Here is a 24,129-nt window from a genome sequence, read left to right on the forward strand (position 1 = left end):
CGAGACAAGCTTGGGGTAACTGATCAAGCTCCGACACTTATGTCACCGGTGTGAAGTCAGTTTGTTCGTAAAGGAAGGAGAATACAGTGGGGCAGTACGACTCGCCAAGTTTTATGAATCAGAGACGTGACTAACTAACGTAAAAAGTATACGAGAACTCTCGGGGTTTGACCTTATCTAAAACATCGTCTGAGTCTGTTCGGAACATCAAATTAACAGGGACCTTTTTGCCCAGTCCTGAATCGAACGGGAAGATCGGCAGACAGTCCGCCACCTGGCGACGAGGTATGAAAACTCTAACCGGTAATCAGCTAAGTGGAAAATGGCAACTCGTGAGCAGCGACCCCAGGACTAGATGTGGCTCAGTCACGCAGTCAGCGGCACTCCTGAACCAGAATTATTGGCGTCAATGTGTAAGTGTCCAGTTCTCTAGTTCAGAAGTTAAACAAAATGACTCAATCTCAATTGATACATTAAACTGTTATCGCTAATGTCTGATTTAATTTCCATGGCTTCCCATTGTTTGGCGATCGAAGGTGTAGCAGCTTAAATCAACGTACCCTTGGTACATGATCTATGACTGGCTCATTAAAGTGAGCTGTATTCTTGAAATTTCCCTCTTTTCTGTTTATTGAATGTCCCCCTTCGCGACACTGTCTGCATCGCTTTACTCTCTAGTGCACGTAAACCATAAGCAACGCGTTCTTTTTTTCCTCCGAATTGCGACTACCTCCATCACACGAGAGGAATCGCTTCAGTTCTCAAGGAATGGCAATTTCAACACAGTGTTAGTACTTAGATAGGGGCTTAATTATCAAGGGGCACACAGAACCTTTGATTTTAGTCAACCATTGGTTCATACTGAACAGAATAAATTGGGAATTGAGAAGTCCTATGCATGAGAAAATAAATCAACACGTTCGCTCGAAAATACTGAGCGCGGTCGACCGAAAATTCAAGAGTGCATGACGCCAGTTTGTTGGAATTCGAGACAGTTCAGTGGTTAAGTCGTCAGGTTACGGACCGAAGGTCCACGGTTCGAATCCGATCTCAGCATCTCGACTGCTCCTGTCTAGGCTTGGGTAAACTGACATTATCCCAGTCCTCGCGTCTACTTCCGTTGGCAACTAGGCATCGAAAGGCAGCTACAGCTGTATTGTGTTGTCAGTCGGTTGATAACTAGTTCGCTGCATTGCACGCTAGCATCGCGATGCTCCTGTCTAGGCTTGGGTAAACTGACATTATCCCAGTCCTCGCGTCTACTTCCGTTGGCAACTAGGCATCGAAAGGCTGCTACAGCTGAGCGATTGTATTGTGTTGTCAGTCGGTTGATAACTAAGCTACAGCTGTATTGTGTTGTCAGTCGGTTGATAACTAGTTCGCTGCATTGCACGCTATCCCCACATACTGACTTAAAATCAACTGACTCACGAAGCATTACCTTAATTTGGAGAGAGACTTAAAGGTCAGCAATCTGAACCACAAAAAGAGCGGTATATAAGATGTGAGGAGTGTAACTAGTCAACGGTTAATCCTGATCTGGTTCGTAAAATTGCCATTCTTACGACATGCCTAAGTTTAAGCGCGATAGAAAAGCCAGAGAGTATCAGAGACACAGTACCAGAACAAAGTTCAGGCATAATGTCTTGTTCAAATGTGGAATTGTCACATTACTAGAGGGGGCTGGTAGTAAGAATAGAAACCTTTCAATTTCAATTATTCTTCGTACGTCATATAGGTCATGCAGGATATGACAAATTTAGGTTGGCACACTAATTAGCAGGACTCTCAATCCGACTATTGTCTGCAAGCGGATCGACTATCCACAACGAGCTCAGGTTAATACTACGTGGATCGGATTCATCTTGAATCGAGATTATAGCCTCATGTAGCGGACGAACTCTTGGGTCAGTGCTAGAGCCTCGAACCAAATCTAAACGTCTGAGAGTTTCTATTGGGCGTTCCGCATCAAATACGAGATCAAACAAAGGACCAGATCCACCGGTGAAGCTGGAAGCTGCTTTTGAAAGTGACGACGGAATAGGTATATGAAGTTTCGGAGAAAGACGTTTGGCAATCCACGATTCCGCACGAATTCCCAACTGGGTGGGGCTGATCGCAGATCCGGCTGTAAAAATAAGTGGGGAAAGCATACATTCCGATAGTTCAACAACGACAGGCAACGAGTCGGTCGGCGACATGGATGCTGCCTGCCTACAATGGTAACCAGTGCTTAAATTCACAAACTTTTTACAGTTAAAAAGATTAAAAACGGGAGGAAACGGCTTATGCTTCCACTTAAGTTAAAAAAGAGTAATAAAGAAAACTTAGGCGTGGTAACAGCTCTCAGTAAGTAACGTAAGCGAAAGAGAAACATGATGCCCAGTTTATTCATTGAATTTTCCCTTATTTCAGCAACAAGAGAGAATCCGAATAGTCTTACTGCAGAGAACTATGTGTCCCAGTCGGAACGAGGGTACAAAACATGGCTTCGACGACACGTCAATGCTATATTGAAAAAAACGTGAAGAAAGAGTGCATCTTAAATCGATCGATGGATCACTTCACGCTCACCAGCACATAAGATTCCTCAGAATAAACGGTCACGTGACAATTCTACATTGATCGAATTCGAATATCAACATCACATGTGGTAGCATTCTGGGTCGGGATCGGGATATGGCACAAAGGATGAATTCTATCAAACAACAACTCCATGGGAGAGAGAAATTGATTTGGATCGACCACGCGAGTTAGAGAGAACCAGTTTTACCGTACATCATCATTGGAATAAAGTAGCTGAAAGCGTGCGTGTACAACATCAAGCCTAATTTGGAGTGTTTGTACAGGTTAATGTTACAAATAGGTGCACCAAGGCCGCTTCAGCATGACAGTAAGTAAACAAGTAGACATCTGCTGAAATCATTAAAGATTTTGTTGATTTACAGTGATAGTGAGTTGTGACGACGACGCAAAGGCTAGTTTTTGATCTTCATCGAGGTTCGATTTTGGGAGAAAGTTGGAAGACCCCTCAAAGTTAATCCCGGAAGCGGGTAGCTTGGAAGTAAAACACCCGGCAGTAACGACAACTGAAACAAAAGCGTCAACTGACCTTCGGATGGTCGCAGGAGAAGCGCGTAGGTCAACAGAGCCGCCTTAAACTCCTCCTCTTGTGCCAATTTCAGTACACTATTGAGAGCCCGCGATCCCGTTGTCTGGCCGCATTGGTAATGCTAGAAGATAGAAAAAGAGATGCGACCGGATCTCTGATGACCAAGCAACAACATAAAAGAATAAACAAGCGGACGCCAACATCATACGCGAAGCGTTTACTCTCTGTGTGAGGTGAATTCGGAATTTTTCTCTCTGATTTCATTATTAAATGCAAAGCCAACCTATGCAGAAAAGCCGAAAAGCAGTGCGATGCTGTTTCGTCCTTACTGTAAATCAAATCGACGGAGTACGGATAAGTAACCTCGTGGACATGAGGTACAGGTGTCTGATTAGTAAATTGATGAACTCACGATTAAATGCGTCAAAAACCCTAACCCCGGGAGTCGGCGAACGGTGCTTACACTTCTGGTCTGTAAGTACCGTAGGGAATACGAAGTTTCAACCAAAATCATATCACGCAAGTGGAGTCAACCTATGCTGAAGAGCCAAGAAGCACCGCACAGTCGTTGCTTACTAGTTGGAAATCTCGGGGAGGATTCGAACCCGATAGTTTCCGGTTAGTTGTTCAACACAATACCACCTAACTTCGAGTGTCTGGTCGGCGGTATGCTTAGTTCGCGCATAGAGAGAATATAGCAATACCCTCAACCACATCGTTCATCAGTAACTAAACGATAGTGCTCAGAATCCTACCCAACAGTTGTGGGTTCCAAGTCACCTCAGGATCATCGGCTTCTATACAGAGTTTATGGGCTTTCTAATGCAGACTCTGATTTTCAGGATGAAGTTAGGAACTTCAGAATCTGCTTCCCGTTCGCAAAATATAGGTGAGTCGTTGAGTTTGAGTGTCGCTAAGTTCTTGTGGAGTAAAAACCCAGGTTACGTTTGGTGTGGACAAGCTTTGAAATTCACGTAAGGGCTTGAGGACCAAACTCACAGCACACGTTAAACTTGGAATGTACTGTGCATGATAAGTTCTGCACCAACTCCTAACGTCGATCATTCACATCACAGAACCAAACGGAAGCGATTCACAGACAGACTACGTATGTTCACTGCCAAGCTGCATGTTGAGCAGTTCAGTCAGAATTCAATCTCAGGCGCACTGTGCAGAGGCTTATCGGCTCCCGAGTATAAAGTGGGAGTAGTTGTTGTAACACAAACAATAAGATTTCGTGCAATAACTGCATATAGGTCAACCGTAAGTTGTGAGGTACGTGCATGGGCGCCCAGGTGTTTTGAAATACACCTCTGTGAAAATGGAATACGCTGCGCTTTAACACAAAGTTACTAATCGCGTGAGCAGAGTCCTAAGTGAGCAGAACTGGAAATTGCCACCATTTTCGATGATTTTCATGACACATGCTATGAGTGCCATTTGTAACAGGGCTAGACAATCCTACAAATGCCCACCTACAACTCAGGCTACTGCTCTGGATGGGAAAGTTCCACCGCCCAATCACGCTTACTTTCAACTACTACTACTACTTACTAGCCTTGGTACGGGCGAAGTAAGAGTCACGAGGTGCCTACGAAGAGCCTACCCATACTACTGACGGGAGTGAGTTAACAAATGCATAGTAAGCATCTGACAGACTTCTCAACTCGTTTCCGTTGTGTGTACAGGTAGAATGCTCGGAGACAGGTGTAGTAAGAACAAGTGAGCGCAAAAAGCCTTCTTTGAGGACAATGGTTGTTCGGAGAATAGAACTATATAAATCAGAAGTTCCGGACAGAAGTACTTCTGAACCATCTATGACATTTCTTGGACGACATGAACTTCATATTTCCTGCTGTTGCCTTCACTCCCATGTCCCATGAATTGGTTCCATAGGACATATATCATCAAAACCTAACCAGTCACACTTTTAGGCAAGCTCTCCAAATTCCGACAATATACCCAACGTGACTAAATTCAACATGAACGGGCACGGGAAATCACTTCCGATCATCTTCTCGTTCATTTTCTGGTGGCTCTTCTCAGGCTCCCGCGAGTGAAGTACGGATACAACTGGGATGGTCGAAACTAGAGTGAGCAGTTGCAGTCTAGACGAATCAGACATCGAAGAAGTGACGTTGTATGCGTGTTCGAAAACACAGACGCGACTAAAAAGATTCACACCGGAACCTTTAGAAAGAACCTTTTTAAAAAAAACAGCTAGCCAACTACAGAAATTTATTGAGAGAAATGGTTACGGTGACAAACCAGGATCCTGCAGTCCGGCCTGACAGTACATCATTTGTTTTTTCATCCTGGGTCGATTGTTAACTGAGCATCTACAGTCAAACTGAATGCTGTGGGATCTTCAGGTCGTTCTGACTAGGGCCCAAGTGATCCAGCTTGCGGGTGGCTGTAACCTTGCAGGACACGGCACGCATGCTGTCATCTCCTAGTCGAACTGCCTAGCTAAAGTTAGTTTATCGTTGTTCGCTGGGCTTTGATCGGGTGAGGTTTGCAAAGGACGTTGGATCAATCCCGCTGACTCTCGAATGTGTCTCTTTTATTGCTGTCCAAAGATTTAAGCACCTTATTCTTGATCATTTTCCTCAAACAGATAGGGCCTCATTGAATTAAGTCTCTACCATTCCGTTTTCTACTCTTCACTAAGGCCTTTACTCCTGCTTGATTGGCAGTTAAGCACCAGTATGTAATGCTGGCGTATTGCTGTCATTGATGATGACAGTGATAACGTCCCCTAAGTTTCCAGTCTATCCTGTGGTTTCTTTTTGTTGCGGGACAACAGAATAAACGGCCTCACCACCTTCCTATGAAACACACACAAGGCAGCTACCAGCTGCATTATCCAAGATATACAGTATTAACCATGTTGAAGAATTTTGTAAAAAAAAGCACGATTGTATTCGGAATCTCACTTGCATAAGTTGATTGACTCTTGGAGGTTAAAGACTGTCAGTACTGTTTTAATCAGCTATGATCGTACTAAATAGCACCGACGTTCTCTTTAAACCAAATCGATCCGAAAAGGTCACCCAAATTGGAGTGACAGGACAAACGGAACCATTCGACGTCAATGAACTCGTTGGGCCATCGCCTTGATCGGGTGGCTATCATGGCCTTATTCACCTCTGTGAACAGAGCTGTAGCAACTGGAAACACTGTATTTTGATGCACGGTTTGAGCTGAAAAACCGACTGAAAGCTCCATTCACCGTGTTCTTTTCGCAACAGTGGATTGATCCGGAAGGTCTTGTCATAGGTACCTTTGTGAAAGTTACGTGTACACCCCTGAATATACAGAGACCATTACCCCAAATAAGGGTAAAACATTTGTCAAGTGTCATCTCTACGTTCCACGAGAAGGTGCACGTACGCGTTATCGACTCTGAGAAGTGAGTGAATTGTCTTCAAGCAGGATAGAACAAGGTCATGGCAATACTGCCGAGTGAATTAACATAAGCAGGATAAACTAAAGAAAAAACGAGGGCGACTTAGAAAAAATAGTGCAAAGTTCATTCGTACGTTTGGTGGGATTCTGTGAACAAAAAATATGACAGGCCACAGCGTGAAGCACCGCTATTTAGATACCGAAAATTTATTACCGGATGGTGTATGGGGATAACAACACTTGTTCGCAACTTTAACAAGTAAACTGACTCAAGATGGCAAGTGTTGGTTCACCGTTCAGAATTTCCAATAACCACATGAATATGAATATGTTATATGCGAACAATACTAAGAGATATACACCTGCGTTAACAGAACCACAGAAACATACCAACATTTTGAGCCAATGGCCCAATCTCGCTCGAGCACGCCAGTACCGAGCCCAAACGAGACTGGCCGTGGCAGCTGCGCCTGCAGTCGCGGCCAAGGACCATGCAATAACGAGGTCTGGGTTCGCTGTGAGCAGCCACGCAAGCGGAGTTACAACGCCAATACACCCTACAGCAGTAGCAGAACTGACAACAACGATCATGCGACCAACAGGTGTGAGGGCTTGAAAACGAACATCCGGCAGTAAATAGACAAGATTATCCACGTAGGTTGATTTACCGGAAAGCTTAGGTACGGGAACATCCTGAGGGACAAAAAACAGTATAATAGGTACAACTCAGAGGTATACACAGTAATCGAAACCGGCTTAATTTGTATTGCCAGTGTAGGGTGTAACGTCGGGAAGATGTAAACCACACTATTCGTCAGTGATATCTGTCATACGCAACATACCTCACAATGCAAAAACGCACAACTCTGGTAAACATTGTGCGTGCAGTTAGAACTCACAAACAGATATCACAGAGACAAAAGAACGATAGTTCGACACCATGAAAGTTAATGGGTCGACGTTCTTGGCTAGGGGTAAACCAGTCACATCGTTCACGTTCATCGGTTTAGAAGTGCGTATAAGAATGAAGTAGTGGCTACATCCTTATGTGCCCAGTGTAACCACTTTTTGGTACGGAATAACGAGAACTGCACTAATACAGGAAAAGGATTACCCGAACGAAAGCAATGGGAATGCAAAAAGAAATACACGAATGATATGTTTCATACAGACCGTCCGAAGAAAACAATCTTGATTGGACGCACTAATGTCTGATGAGAAAGACTGGTGAATAGACGGCGAACTTTCTGAGGTATCCTGAGTCAACTAAAGCCAAATAGCTTTCAACTGAATGTACCACACAAAGGCTGCTCCATATTTCATATTCGAGATATGGAAGCACACTTTCTTCGCACAACGGACTGATTACAGAGATTTAGACTGGATCCAGTTGAATCTCCTGTTAACACCAACTTCGTCTGCGAATTAGTGTATCTAACCAATTGAGTAAAACTTCGCGTTCAAGTAGAATACAAGTTCGGTGGAAACTCAAGGCCTTAAGAATGGTAAAACCCAAGCATGGGCTACCGAAATGATCTTAGCAACTTTGTAAGCAGTGTGTTATGCCAGGCCTTCACTGATGTTCTAATTAGTAACTGCTCCGCGTCCAACGACAGTTACTCGGGAGCGAATTAGGTTTAAATGCCTGTATCCTACTCAATCCTGACAACATTCCCTACATATCATTCAAGAAACCAAGCGGACCATTACACTCTCCGTACATAGAAGCTTGTAACTCAAGACGTCAGTCCTCAAAAGCGTCCTCACAAGCACTGGCTCCTACTGTAGACTGATAAGTGTGAAGGCAGCTCACATGATGCGACTTAATATATCGATTGCGGTCCTAATGATGACAGTTGTGAAACCATCATCGTCAATATCATCACTGACAGCAGCATCAGACAAGAACACGGATGCTTGATTGTGGTACAATCACGTCAAGTTATTTGGAGAACGTCTTATAATGAAAAGGAAAAAATGGGACATGGAGGGGGGACATAGAACTAATAATCACCATTTAGCCTAGCTGACATGCCACCCAAAGGAAGCACGAGGGCTGGGATACTGCCAGGTTGCCCAAATCTAGAAAGAGGAAGTCGAGAGGCAAAGGTCGTGTTTGAACCACGAACCTTCCGGTCAGTAAATTCGTGCGCTAACTACTTGAGCCATAGGACTAGTCTATGACAAACACCTGAGATGAATAAACTTCCATCACTCGATCAGACAATACAGATGGAAAATGACAGCATGAATGCCACTGACGTTTAACCGCCAAATCGTTCAGTGTCTCCCACTAAGGACGAAGGGATGAGGTGAATCAGTTCGATGCAGTTCGAAGGCGAACTGTATCAACAGCACCAAAACTTTTGGTGACCCCTTCCTTTCTCCCATGACGAATTCTGTCCACCTCTAGGTTTCTGCCACTCCGAACTAGGTACGGAAAATAGCGCTCGTCTCGACACGCACACATGGCCGAGTCAACTTAGCTTGCAATACTGGGTGCATTCTTTGAGTGAAGTATGGCCTGCTCCACCGAAGACCCATCTCTCAGTCACCCCCTTTCGAATTCGTTAGTTCCAGCTTATTCTGGCTATCCTTCCGAAACATAGGCGGCCAAAGACCTGAAGCTGTTTCAGGTCCTCCGCTCGCATTTGCCACGTCCCACAGCCGCACTGAACTCTAATACACGCGTCCCTTGAGACCCACTGACGTGCCTTTTCGATGCTTGACGGAGAAAAAGGTATTCTTTATTTTCAAAGCAGTCGACTGTTCGAAGTTCACTGTCCAGGGCTGCGTTGCGGGTCGGGAATCCGATGCAGCAACTGCAGGTGGCTAGCTGAAGTGTGGTTGAAAGGGTTCAATCCAATAATCCATGCACTGTTCTTCTTCTGAAATAGGTGAGCCGTTGTTATCAGCAATCGTTACACTCATCGGAGATATCTTTGGGTTCGTTCCGGGTATAAGCTGGAGCAGATTACGCACATTTTGAATTTCCTGTCTCATTCATCTCTTTGGCCTTCTGAATCCACAAAACCACTTGACCCGCAGACGCTCTTTTCATCTGAATTCTGACAGTTCACCGAGTTACACTGTACTCTCGACTGGCGGTAACTGGTATCCGAGCTTCAAGCAATCTTAGTGTTGCTCGAGATTGAATGCTTACATCTATTTGGACTGATTTATTCCAAAAGTGGGGCGCCCAGCATCGTGTAGGGTTGCGGATAGTATCTTGGGGTAGAAGCCAACATTGGAAGACGTCTTGTCCGAAGTGGACTTCAGCAAGTGGTTCCGGTAAACTTTTTCACATCAATAGTCAGGTGAGGTGTGCAAACTTTGCGCGCTCCTTAATAGCAAACAGGCGCGTGATGCGAATCCACATAGGTGTTCCAGGACGAGTGACACTCCGCAATTGACGCACGCCACCTATAGCTAATCGCCATGTGGTCTATCCACGTTTGAGGTAGACTGTCATGTGCGGGCACCATATGGCCAAGCGGCCTCGGCTGTTTTGGAAGTTAATGTTGCACAGAAACAGTCCTTGGTCGGCACTAAACTGCAGCAGACGTTCGCTGTTGTCCGTGTGTTTCGATTCCAGTCCAAGACGACCATCCAATTGAGCCCTAGCAGCGCACATTCATATCTCCGGCAACAATAACAAAGTAGGTACACGCTATGTGGCTAGGGGGCAGGAACCAGTTGAACTGACTGCAACTAGTCATGACAACTGCAGATTGTTGAAATGCATACACAAAGGAGAAAATCGCATTGGAATGTGGTTCCTTAGTGAGAGAATTTTCCGCTGTTACTGATGTTGACTGGTTGGCAACTATGAACTGCTCTGTGATATAGAACACATGTTCAGCTTGCACTGTACCTCCGAAGTACCACCGCCAGGTGTTTTAGACCTGGTAGGCTTGTCCAGATACTGAAGTGGTTCTCGCTATTCTTTATTGTTTACTGCATCACGTTCACATAAACCAGAGTGGTAAATCCGTAATACCAGCGTGTGTTACTTAGTTTCCGAATGATCACAAGTCCAAGTTGTTCCAAACCTCTAACTGCTCCAGGGTTTCAAATAATACTATACTGACTCCGCCCTTCCTCACTAGGTGGAAGCAGTCTAGTCTACGTCAGGCCGTGCTAACGGCGTGAAAGCCGCTCGGCTTGCAGGTATGATTTCACATAAGTAGTCATGCTTTCTGTAAAGATTAGGTAAAAGCAAACACTACGACCGTCTTAAGGCTGGCCACGACCCAAAACTACCCAACCAGCAGTGCGGCGATGTTTGAAGGGAGTCTACTGCACTCAACCATAAATAAATTTCCATGTACACACACACGTTCAGTCACCCAGCAATTGGCTTTTTCGGGGTCATAATGGCAGACACTAACGCTGTCAAGGTATAGAGTTTACAATCAGCTTCAGCAGACAAGCAGTGTGAATATTTTCCTGCTTCCTGTTAAATCATCCAACATACAACGAGGGATCCGCACTGCTCCCAGGTGCTCTCTCCATACAGCATATACGTCTGGGTCAGCTGAGTGTTCCCCTGATACCTGTATCCAAAATCATATCAACGATACAAACAGATGTCAGGGATCCGTGATGTACGGCGATGCTTAGTACAAGCACTCTCCAAACACCAAACGCACATTTCTTGCTCAGGGAAGTCATTTGTTTACCATGGGTATACGCTGTCATGAGCAAAGCTATCGTAGCCAAAAATCTCGGAGCAGCAATGTAAAGAAAATCGCATTGGAATGTGGTTCCTTAGTGAGAGAATTTTCCGCTGTTACTGATGTTGACTGGTTGGCAACTATGAACTGCTCTGTGATATAGAACACATGTTCAGCTTGCACTGTACCTCCGAAGTACCACCGCCAGGTGTTTTAGACCTGGTAGGCTTGTCCAGATACTGAAGTGGTTCTCGCTATTCTTTATTGTTTACTGCATCACGTTCACATAAACCAGAGTGGTAAATCCGTAATACCAGAGTGTGTTACTTAGTTTCCGAATGATCACAAGTCCAAGTTGTTCCAAACCTCTAACTGCTCCAGGGTTTCAAATAATACTATACTGACTCCGCCCTTCCTCACTAGGTGGAAGCAGTCTAGTCTACGTCAGGCCGTGCTAACGGCGTGAAAGTCGCTCGGCTTGCAGGTATGATTTCACATAAGTAGTCATGCTTTCTGTAAAGATTAGGTAAAAGCAAACACTACGACCGTCTTAAGGCTGGCCACGACCCAAAACTACCCAACCAGCAGTGCGTGCGGCGATGAAGGGAGTCTACTGCACTCAACCATAAATAAATTTCCATGTACACACACACGTTCAGTCACCCAGCAATTGGCTTTTTCGGGGTCATAATGGCAGACACTAACGCCGTCAAGGTAGAGAGTTTACAATCAGCTTCAGCAGACAAGCAGTGTGAATATTTTCCTGCTTCCTGTTAAATCATCCAACATACAACGAGGGATCCGCACTGCTCCCAGGTGCTCTCTCCATACAGCATATACGTCTGGGTCAGCTGAGTGTTCCCCTGATACCTGTATCCAAAATCATATCAACGATACAAACAGATGTCAGGGATCCGTGATGTACGGCGATGCTTATTACAAGCACTCTCCAGACACCAAACGCACATTTTTTGCTCAGGGAAGTCATTTGTTTACCATGGGTATACGCTGTCATGAGCAAAGCTATCGTAGCCAAAAATCTCGGAGCAGCAATGTAACGGAGAATGTTTTGGCGCTCGGCAATGGGGTGCAAGTAGTGTCAAAATCCCTAAAAGGATACGAAACGGAAGTAATAAACTTACATCGAACAACTTCAGTTGCAGGTGGGCATCTTGCTTCCGTTTAGCGGCCATAAAAACGTTAGAAAAACATGGGTCGTCTGGCGAAGATGCGGGCTCCAGTCTCGGTTGGGCGAGAGAGCGAAAAAACCGCGTCAACGGACTTTTTCGGAACTGCCTCACACGTCGAATCATGCGCTCAGTAGCGAACACTATCCGGGAGTATGTACTACTCAGACGAGTTACTGCACCACCAGATGTATCATCTGCAGAATCCTGTTTCTGCATCACAGGAACGGTCTTCATTCCCCGAGGATGAATGCCACGAACCCAGAAACGAATGACATCGTAATCAAGCGGATCGATGTACAACTGAGGGAAATGATGAGCAATTTGGGTAAAGTTAACATGGTAGAACACATGTTATGAACAACCTGAGATTACCGAGAAAACTAGCCACGTGCACACTAAGCTACACATTCGCAACCAATGCACTCCCCTGCACTCAAACGATACAGAAGAAGAACGACTGGAAAACAATTACACTCTGAATAATACTGATTTTCTTTGAGTATAAGGAAATGAGTAGCTGTAGCATACCTGAACAACACGAAGAGACTGGTTACCTGATCTAAGTAAGTACATATTCCGGACTGAGAACAAGATCCCATTTATTTCTAAAGAAGCGCAAGGATTGTGAAATTGAGGCACATGTAACAAAAATCACGAAGGAAATACAGTGACAAAGTAGTCTCAAAGAGTAGGACAACGGTTCTACGCTCCACTTGGCTCAGATGCCAACATATAAAATAATAGATGTCTATCAAAACTACTGTTTTCCAACCTCAGTCCAGTTGTTTTTCAATCAAGGACCGTTTGAAATTGTAATTTAATCCTCTCACAGCAGTCGGACACCGATAGCAAAGGATGGGGAAGAGGCTTGACTAGTCCCCATAAAGCAGAACGAAAAACAGCAAACAGAAGCAACGGTTAAGGACAAACGATTGGCTACAGGAATTCACCTCGACGATGCAACTGGTCATTGATAATATGGATCCCTAATGCCCCAGACTAGCGGACGACACTGATCATCACGGCTAAGGTCCGTTGTTAGGCATGTCATGCTTCAGTTCATGGTTCATTCATCTTGAACCATCTGTCAGAGGTTTCGGAAAACAGAGCTCGATGATGCAACCAACATTTGAGATGACAAGGTTCATCCTCATCGCATCAACAAGGAAGCGAGCACCCGTTTGGTGCCGAAAACTGTTTGCAACAATTCAGCAGTCTCATCGAACATATGCAATATTTCAAAGACACTGATGATCCGAGGCAATCAGTTGCCTTTTGGCTTCAACGCACAATGGCCACAAAGTGTTACTGAACGAACCATAGCATTGTGGACCCAGCGCTTTCCCGACAAGTTAATGTCACATCGTCGCCAAAGGCTCCCAAGTTGAACAGGCATTGGAAAGTTCAACACTCACTTCCTTAGTAATATTGCCATCTGAAGAGACATAACTGCCAGACGAAGGAAATTTAGCAAACGTTCTAGCGCCTCGTACACTGTAGATATGTTTGTTGTTTTTTGAAATAACAACTTACACTTTGAAGATGAAAACCGAATTTTCATATACACAGTAACACGATTCAAAGCATTTACCGCGTATTACATTTCCCCATGAGGACCTCGCTCATCGTATTTTGGGCCCAGTGATTCGGGCGAGTTGCCTTTTCCAGCTCTTTAGAATTGTATATTCATCGGGTCCGCCGGTTAATCTTCCCACCCCGAGCGGATTTTCCCGATTTAATAAGAATGCCAGTGATCTCCACATTATTCGCCGTCCGGAACAGCCCGGAAAAAGTTATTTTTGATTGTTTGTGCTGCGGACCATCCAGGCAATGAACAAACTACGTCTTTGGTCGATGCCTGTTGACTGAGAGGCCTGGCTGGACTGACTGCGTAAAGTGGGATGCTCACATGCGGAGCACTTTTGGTTTCCACACTCAATGCGATTCCACACCGCTGCTGGCTCATTGGAAGCCGAAGGATGGCCCGCATAATGATTCAGCAAGCGGAAAGCGAAATATATATGTTCACCTGATTGACAGTGGGGACATTGAATGATGCTACAGTGAAGGTTCCTTGAGTTAATGCGCATGTTAAAACTGTTTTTGTTGGACAGAGTGTTAAGAATTGTTACTGAACTGACAGTGTTTGAGACGGAAGAAATCATGCTGGTGAGAGATATCCGTAGCTTTTGAATAAACAGTCTGATCAGGCGCTGAGATCCTCTTGAGAAAGATCCAATGACCCAATGACTCCTCTTTTGACAGTGGACGGATACGACACAGAATTCTCACTCCTAACACTGTTGTACACAGTGGATTCACTAGACCCTTGTTTTTCATGTCCAAGCTGCTTCCTCTTTTCTGGTCGTTAGCTGTGGAAAGGTTATCCTTCATCACGGCGGACATTAGAAGCAGAAGCTGGCTTCGGGTGCCTCATCCCAAGTGCTTGACCTCAAGGTCTGACCCACGAGGCACATGTAGGCTGACCGAACCCGGGAATATAGGGTGTAAGGCATGAAAATCTAAATGCTGTTGTGTATAGCAGGTACAATCTTAGCAGCACCGGACTCTTGTTTACTTTTGTATGTACATATATTTCGACCGCATTGTTCAATGCGCTGGGGGCCACGGTCAACCGTTTGGCGATAGGTGTGGGGGTTTTAGGACAAAAGTTTTATAACAGCAATGCTGAATAAAAATAAAAATGGCTGGGTGCATGGTTGTTACGTAGCTCAAAGAAGAAACGAGGGTACATACGCTGCTAGGTTTCACAAGCTTAACAATAGCAGTCGAAAATCTAGGATTGAGTTTAAACCATGAAACTTCCGACCTCAGGCCTATACATAAGATAGGTTAGTAACCTTGGGAGAATATTCAACTATTCTTACGCTCATATCGCAGCGAAAAGTATAGATTTACTCCCGAGACCACATTGTGATGCAATTTCCTAGGGTACGGAAGCTCACTGCTCTTCGTCCATTGTATGATGGGACTAGAATTCCCCAATCGATATTTTATCTTGTATATGAAGTCAATCGATTACGAAAAGCCGAGAAGCATAGTACACCTGTTTCATCCCTATTCTGAGTCGTTATGGCGTCTCATAAATCTCTACGGAGATTGGAGTCCACAACATTCTAGCTAGTAGTTCAAGGCTAAACCAACAGGCGACGAGCGGCTGATCAGCACTCGCACTTAGACAGCATATAGCGCCACTAACGCCTGAATCACAGAACTCAGATCACAATGAACAGACCCCCGACGGACGTACACAGTTTTTTTTAATAAAATACAACACTGATAGGGGCTGGAGCCAACTAACCATGGCACCACTGCCCTCCAGGCGCCTTGGACTGCACGCATTCTCCAACTGATCACGAGTCACTTCAATGAAGCCTGCCCTTGGAGCCAACTGTGCAAAACGACGAAGTAACCAAAACTCATGATCCAGTGCATTCGAATTTGCGGCGAACACCAAGTTACGCGAATATGTACTCGGTAGCGCGCCGTGGTGGTCGGTCACGCCAGGTGAAGCTGGCGTAGGTTCAATAGCTTGAGACAATAACTGAGACAAAATGAAGACAGCCATCAGCAAAGGTACCAACGTGCCAAAATGAACAAAAGCACACAGGATGTTGTGTACTGTATATTGAAATATCAGTGATACTGCAAAAAGTAAAATAAAAATTCCTAGAAAAATGATAGCCTGAGAGTCCGGCCAGTGTATACGTGACGTAGCAAGGAAGCAACCCATTGTGGTAGGAAGGTTTTTCCTCAATAGGCGTTAAAAACATTCTGAAAACATAAAACACCATTTAACTTATTACACTGCGGCTCACAAAAGGATGAACTGCGGAGTGAATAGCTGTGGTCTCCCTATCATTACTTGACACAGCCGAGTGTTTACTTGTTAAACCCCTAAACTCGTGCTTCTGGAGTCGGTGACCTGCTGAAGATTCGCATGCCTATAAACAGCAATCGTCACTAACAGCAGTCCATCCTCCTTCACCGCCTTACAGAGTCAGATCACCATGCCGAATTCTGCAGTCAAGCCTTTTGATGTTACTTCCGCATGTTACAACACATCGCCGTCGATGAACTGAGGTGCTAGGCCATGCAATGTAAGTTTATTTATCGGAGAATAAAAAAAACATTTAGGCAGAAGTAACTAAAGCTGTCACAGACTTCTTTGTTATGCCAGCTACTTGATCGCCGGCGAAGATTCGCCATTTTAAACTTATTAGGTTGTAAACACCTGAAGACAGAACACTCACTCGTCTACATCCGACAGGAAATGCAGATTGCTTATGACAAAGGCAAAACTAATGAATAGATTGGGTTACTTCAGATAAATTCCAATCGCACCAGTAGGTAGGTGCATCTGTTGAAATTAGGAGACACCCGGAGTCGGTACGCATTATTCAGGGAAGTCGCAATTCACTAAGAATTCACTGACGACAAAACATCTTTTACGATAGACAGCCCCAGATGACGTTCTTGTCGGTGATACCTCACTCTTAGCAGTTCTGCGGCACAGCTAAAGAAGAATGAGGAGAGGAAATCGGTGCCTATGAATACCACAAAAACACCGAAACGAAAAAACAGCCCTCGGAAATTATTCACAATTAGAGCGGAGATCCTAATTTCACAACAACGCCAACACCAACTGCTAAGTCAGGGACAAGGTAAGGACCATGTGTGTACCAATCAAGGAGAAAACTAGTGAAAAACGTCAATCGAAGATTCTAGCCCTTCCAGAATTTCCATGGAAGTTAGATGACGACAGCTTCTCGTGAAGGCGCTCATAAGAATGGGTAGGCACCGATATGGTCAGTTATCTAAAATCCTCGTGGAAACAGAACTCGTAATCAAATTATATGACCATCTGAAGTTATCACAATAAGGATAGTGAATGGTTTTTGGACAGAAAGTGACAGATTCAATAAGGAATTATGACCACACGAGCGGCTGATGCAAAATATTGAGATATGAAAAGACGGGTGAGACAACATCACTTCGTGAGATTAATTATGTTTGGCCGCCAACCCGTCCGAACACCTTCGAATCCAACATCAGTATGAATTTTACAAGGAATCATGACTGGACTGGCATTTTTCTATTTAGAGTATTCAATAACGCATTTTTGGGGTCATTTATACATTAGCTGTGATAGTGTACTCACTCCAAGAAGTATGAGTCAGGTGGAGATCAGAACTACCAGTTGGCAAAAATGGAAAAATATAAAAACTGCCATAAACTGCAGCGGCTAAGTTAAGTGACAAATTCACTGCGTCATCCTTTGCTAGAAAATTTCGAACTCAAATTGGTGTAATGTACGTGAGTGAATTTGACACTTGCAATTTGGTGTGAAGGCGATAAAGAGGAATCTACATGGATGAGGATTGGATCGACGCGATCCTTGAAACAGGCCAACATTAGGCTATTGAACGAACTCAATTTCAATCAATGGAAAAAAGTTTAGAACCGATTGAGGCATCAGTTTCAGAAGGGCTTGGTACATAATCAGTGGTTTTTATTGGGCGACGCTTCGCTTTTGACACAAAAAGCGTTGGTGTGTGGTTATCAAAAGTAGTCATCACCCGAAATGCACCTAACCTCACCCACTTTCTCTTCCCAAACTGAATTATCGTAATACTCACAAGTCCACGAAGACCAATGAAATCTACCAGTGACACTCCCGGCGAATCATCGATTGAAGCATCTTGAAGTGGGAGATTAAAGAACTAAACTCGATTAAACTAATTTGAAACTCCTCCACCGCATCAACCCAAGATTTTAGCGACCACAAAGCCGTCACTGGACACTGAAGACTGATCTAGTGCACTAATATGAAGATGTCTTACTGATTGGTCCTCTATCTGCCTTAAAATCTGGGTAACATGGTGATCTCCTCACTTAGCCTGGTGAAGCTTTTGTGTCAAAAGCAAAACGTTGATTAATAAAAGAAACTACCGATTGTTTACCAAACCCTTCCGAAACGACCTCGATTCCAGTTTCTATCTATGTTACCTGATGGAATGTATGGAGAAATCATCTCAGAATTCTCATTGTTGACCGATGGAGGCTCTTTACTTTCCTGAATTCGTTTCTCAAATCTTACTTCAACAAAGCCATAGCAGTTGCACTACAATGATAACGCGGATACCGATTTATTCTTTTCCCCACTTGCAAGGATATTCTGAAATACAAGACGCGAACGAAATTCCATAACATCGAGGGGCCAGTGGCTGAAATGTGTACCATGTTGAACTGTATCGTTTTCCGTAAGATAACTCAAAACTATCCTAGATATTATGAGGCTTGAGACGTACCAGAACAGCGCAATCCGGCACACTACTACGACTGACGACACTTGACCATACAACAGCAGGGGACAAACCCCGGAAGCTCTCATACGCGAGGCAGCCGAGGGGACGTAAATAAACAGTAATCGTATCTTCGAAAAGCCATGTACGGAACCGCACCAAACCAAAGAAGGGTGTGATGCATAGCCCTAGGCAGTAACCCGCTGCACTGTCTAGTAAGGTGTATAATTTAAGGAAAGCCATTATCGAGCTTAATGGAAGCAACTTACTGCGAGTTCATTCCTTAGTAGAAGGAATTGTTCAGCTATCTTTTTGTCCAAAGATACAGCTAGTTGTTCGAAAAGTTCACGCTCTGTGGGCGCAATCACAGAAGAATCTTGCAACAGCTCCCTGATCAGAGTTCGCCGGTTGAGTGGTATATAAGGGTTTCTATTTGCCGGAAAATCAAGCGGAAAATACATTCATACTTCAATACGAATGAACCAGAAGGAGGAGGATTGCGCAGTATCTCGAGCGTCTGTGTTCGACTGGCGGAATGGATGAAGTAATTCTGCCAAATGATTGTTTGGCGAGCAAACTGAAAGATCCTATCAGTCCGAGCAAGCGCTCGTCTGAAAATCATGTTCCAGTGGCATCAGAACGAAATGGTTAGTAAAAAATCGACGCGCTGAAGTGGCGCAACGTCCTGGTTTGAGCTGTGGACCGGAAAGGACAGTCGGAAGAGTAATCATTATAAGTAAATTCCCGCCACAGGCACTGAAGTGGTTGAACAAAAGGTAAAAGTCACACTATGAAATAACAGGTAGGAAAAACCAGTTCCAAGATGACAGCCAAACTGTTAGGGAACAGCCGGTCCACTCGCTGTTTCACACGCGTTTGTTAAAGAGTTAAGTATTCCTTTAAAGGACAAAAACTATAAGATTGGTGAAAACTCTTCGACTGATGAATCCAAAAGTGCGGATTCTTTAGTCTCATTTGAGTTGAACCTTGACATCCAAATTTGGTCTAACAGGTGACGGGTAAAATAATAACGATAATACCAATAGAAGCAACAGCTCTCCATCGCTGAAACACCACCCAACTCTTGAGTCCAAACTTCCAGCAATCGGTACTTACATCTTCGTGGGTCTCGTGCTATCATGGGCAGCGCAACTAGCTTCATTTGATTGCTGGATGCCGTAAGTAAGATAGGTCAAGACATTGGTTCCTCTGGTCAACATCATCGGTGTGGTAATATAATAGGGACCCAAATTCGTCTGGTACTTATTTTCAAGCCACTGGTCGTGGGTAAAAAGAGGCAGGACTCCACTATCTCACCCAGCAGTCTTTAGAGCATGTAGCGATGCTACCCAAATAATGTTACTTCTTTACCTTCCACCAGCCCGATGTTTTAAATGATCTCTCTTGTGAATCAGGTTATGGGCTTTGACATATGTGGTCATCATGACTCTGTTTTGCGGTGGTTGGGATAGAGTATTATTGCACCCCTTACCACACGCTCTCACTCGATTATCGGGTACGCAGAGGTGTTTACATTCGCGTTCTATGCAGCCGATAGCTTACTCTGATGTCGATTCTCTAGAAGCAAACTGTCTCATGATTTAGCGGGCCCCTTGCCTACTGACAGCACCATCGCAGACTTTGTGTAGGTCACATACTCCTCAGATGATACTACACTGATATTCAGCTTCTTACCGGTGTGCAGTCTGTATGGCCGTGGCCGGAAATATTAGACAGCCATGAATTTAATCGTCCATGAGGTTCAATATCCTCGCTACATCTAGTTTTGCAGGCCACTTTTAATTGGACAGTGCGAAAAACCACTAAACGTTTTCGTGGGTGATTGGCGACAAGCTTGGTGCAGGCATATGGACCAGTTGCCGATTGTGTTTAGTTTTAAAAAACTTTTCCCATCCGCTTGCAATATTGCTAGGACGCATTGGAGGTTCGTATAAGGGCTGGTGGCAATGTGGGACGTATCAGTCACCGGCTCAATTAAACCTCTCCTAGAACGCCGCAGTCAACCAGTTTTTACTCATTCTGAAGTTCTTTGCGAATGAATGAACTCCACACGACTTCGGCCGGTTAATTTCTCCTCCCGTGTCTCCCCCAGGCACCCTTCGCGGGCTGTATGGACGAGTTGCGTGTGTCAAGGCACTGAATCGTCCTGTCAGCATTCTTTACAATTTTGGCCCACAGAATAAAGTATGTTTAACTGAGCAAAATACACTCACTTGCAAACAAATTTGATTTTTCAGCTAAGTTCCAGGCGGGTCTTTCGAAAAATCAAATATGTTTGCAAATGACTATATTTCGCTAATTTCGTGCAATTCGATTTCAAGCAGAACGGAAGGTTGACGGACGGGGACTGCACCCACATGATGGGACCCTAGAAGGGCGAAACTGGTCGTGGGCTGTAGAATAATGCATTAGGAATATGTTGAATTGATTCTCGACTCGGCGGACCACCCTATCATGGTGCCGTCTTGATAGCCAGGAAGTCCGCCTGGGCAAATAAGGGGTTCAGCAACTCCAGACAAGGCCGATCACCCTGTCTGCTTTTAAAGTACTCGTTACTTCTACAGTGAACAGTATGATCCAGCTGGTGCCTCTACACTAGTTCTGACTAGTACACAGAACTCGTGGGGTTCACGTGGGAGTGGGCTTGGTAGCCGACCGCTGAATTCACGTCTATGAAAGTGCGGGCGTAAAGGTGATAGCCCAGTTGACCAATGCTGATTGTTCCTACCGGATTCCAAACAAAATTGTCCTGAGTCAACACTGCCGACACGGGTACCCCGCTCAGCATAATGCGGATAATCTTGGTCGACTGGCGATTCCAGTGCTCGCTGCTTCCAACAACAGTCACAACCACTCCTGCGCCCGGGTAACAAGTTATATTCGTACTGTGATACGCTAACCACGACTGGAACAACATTTTCCTGGTCAACCGGCCGTCAGTATAAAGACCACTCCATGTGTGCTTACCTGGCAAGCATATCAATACGAATCGTCAACTAGTGGCCCAGACCAAACCATCGGTCAAACGACCCTACATTCGTCCACCTATGTGTCCCATACTAACTGGTTCAAACCGTGGGTTGCATTTGTACTTGCACTTTTAAAATCCGAATCTGAGAGTTCGCCCGCTCGTCTGGAGCTTCTAAATTTAGCCCGACAGTTGCAACCTGGTATCACGACACCGGAGAAAATCCTGTTGCTACTGAACCTCCAAGCATCCTGAACATTTCAAAAAAAAGTGTAAACCTGTCTCTCGATACCGTCGCTGGCAAACCTATAATGTGACGGCCAACCGACCACGCCACCACCCAGGCCTTATACAACCAGATGTGGAAAAGGGCAGTGTCTGCTATGCTCAATGGGTCAGGGTCTATCCTTGGAAGCCGAACATTGCTGGATACATGTGCTCTATGCTCCAAAACACGTCAATAGCCGGTTAAACTGCATAATGTTATCATCGTATAGGAGTTCGATCGATCCAACTGTAAGAGAGGCTGGCAGAACGATAAGCAATACGTCTCCAGTTTTAGGCAAGCTCACTCGAAACGCATCGCCGGTTGAGTGTCAATGTTTTTTGCAGTATTTTAACTCGCTGTTATCTTGAGTTGTCCATGGCATGTGTCGTGCCCGGGCTGCTATAATTCCGACGACCCCCAGTAATACTTCACCAGACCAACTGAGACCAATTTACGTGTCATCTATTCGTGTTCGATACTTGGATAGAGTGATGGCTGACCGATGGAAATCATAGAGTGTACTTATACATCGAGATAATTATTCAGAAGCGACATCGCCAGTACAAGACTTGCTTCAGTTGAGTGAATACCTCTAATCTGACTGACGTTTGATGAGGACTCGAAGAAGTTTGAGTGAGCTTCGCATGACACGAATATCAGACTTTTCTAGGCTTGTGGTGGATAGTTCGATAGATGGTGTGGTCTTATGAGAATGTTGTAGGAGTCTTCCGTGATTCGGAGGTTCACTGTCGCGAAGGAGTGAGGTAGAGAAATCCATTCACCAAATGGTGGATAAAGTTCTTGGATTGTCGATGCCACAAGTGGGCTACCAGCTGATGGTTACGCTCTCGTTGGCGACTGGATGGTGTGTACAGAAAGTCAGAACCACATTAGGCAGAAGCTTGAAGCAACTGAGGTTGAGCTGGGAAGAGCTGTATTACGCCCTAATGACAAAAGCCATGGTTATTTGTGGGGACAGGAAAAATCGGGAGACCGCGGGTTCCGCCGAGCAACTTGGCTTTACCGAGAAACTCGCCAATTCTTTGGGTCCAACGTATACCGTGATTTCTTTTGGCGTCCCCTTCACTTTGATGCTGAAAAAAGCCTGCAACCACCGATAGCAACTGCTCAATCATCATCATCACCAGCTGCAAAAACCATATTACAGTAGTTATAGCCGCCACAGTTCCGTTGGTCTATGATTTTAGGAAGATGGGAGTGATAGCTACACACTGAAAACGGTTGCCAATATGATTATTGCATAAATACATGGGTGTCAGTGAACTTTTCATTGGAAGGCCGGAAGGGGAGCTATGCATTGAAGGCAACGGCCGCGACGCATAAGCACCACTGAAAGGCGCGACCGAGCCATATCTAATAACGTCACTGCGTGGAGTTCCCCGTCCAGGTAGAATGCAATGACCAGCACAATTGAGCTTGCTGGTAATGGCTTCCCTGTCAAGTCACTGTCTGACTATTCTAGGCTCGCTTCCACCCTTCTCGTGGTTTGTGCAAAAAGAAACCTTCGAGAAAGTTAGTTGAGTGGCATATGGAGCGTGTGACCAAGCCGTCGCAACCTGTGGAGTGTGATCAGTTCATCAATTGTGGACGAGTTATTTCATCTGAGAACCATTCGACGTACTTCAACACTACAACACAAGACTAGTCCAATGCTCCAAAGATACTGACAGTCAAACACTGAAGTTTTTTGGAGTTCTCAGCGCAAAGCGTCCGTGTTTCCGATCAGTATACCAAGCCGTCCTGTGGAGTGTGATCAGTTCATCAATTGTGGACGAGTTATTTCATCTGAGAACCATTCGACGTACTTCAACACTACAACACAAGACTAGTCCAATGCTCCAAAGATACTGACAGTCAAACACTGAAGTTTTTTGGAGTTCTCAGCGCAAAGCGTCCGTGTTTCCGATCAGTATTACAATAGGGGGCGCACCGGAGGACTGTAACGCGACTCTTGACAGATAAGCTGGCGCCACGCTACAAGCGGTCCAGGTTTACGAAGTCTGTTGTGGTCTTCCCAATCCAGGTGGAAATATCACCTTTGGTCAGATCGCCGAGACTGATACAATCGCCCAGTAGATAGATTTGTCTATTAGCTCCACGGTCTCGTCCGCAAGCATGAGGTTAGGGTTCGAGCCCACT

At 44.9% G+C, this 24,129-nt stretch overlaps 1 protein-coding gene across 1 annotated transcript; it reads right to left on the bottom strand.

Moving 5' to 3' along the window:
• Positions 1 to 1,596: 1,596 nt before the first annotated feature.
• On the bottom strand, positions 1,597 to 19,408 carry T265_04315 (hypothetical protein; the record flags this gene model as incomplete). Its single annotated transcript, XM_009169024.1, has 6 exons — positions 1,597 to 2,128; positions 3,113 to 3,233; positions 6,911 to 7,213; positions 12,339 to 12,686; positions 15,709 to 15,951; positions 18,982 to 19,408. 6 exons carry the CDS (start codon positions 19,171 to 19,173, stop codon positions 1,773 to 1,775), a joined length of 1,563 nt encoding a protein of 520 aa, XP_009167288.1.
• Between the last annotated feature and the right edge of the window lie 4,721 nt (positions 19,409 to 24,129).

The sequence above is a fragment of the Opisthorchis viverrini genome (assembly GCF_000715545.1).
Source record: "Opisthorchis viverrini unplaced genomic scaffold opera_v5_70, whole genome shotgun sequence".
In the NCBI taxonomy this organism is placed as follows: domain Eukaryota; kingdom Metazoa; phylum Platyhelminthes; class Trematoda; order Opisthorchiida; family Opisthorchiidae; genus Opisthorchis; species Opisthorchis viverrini.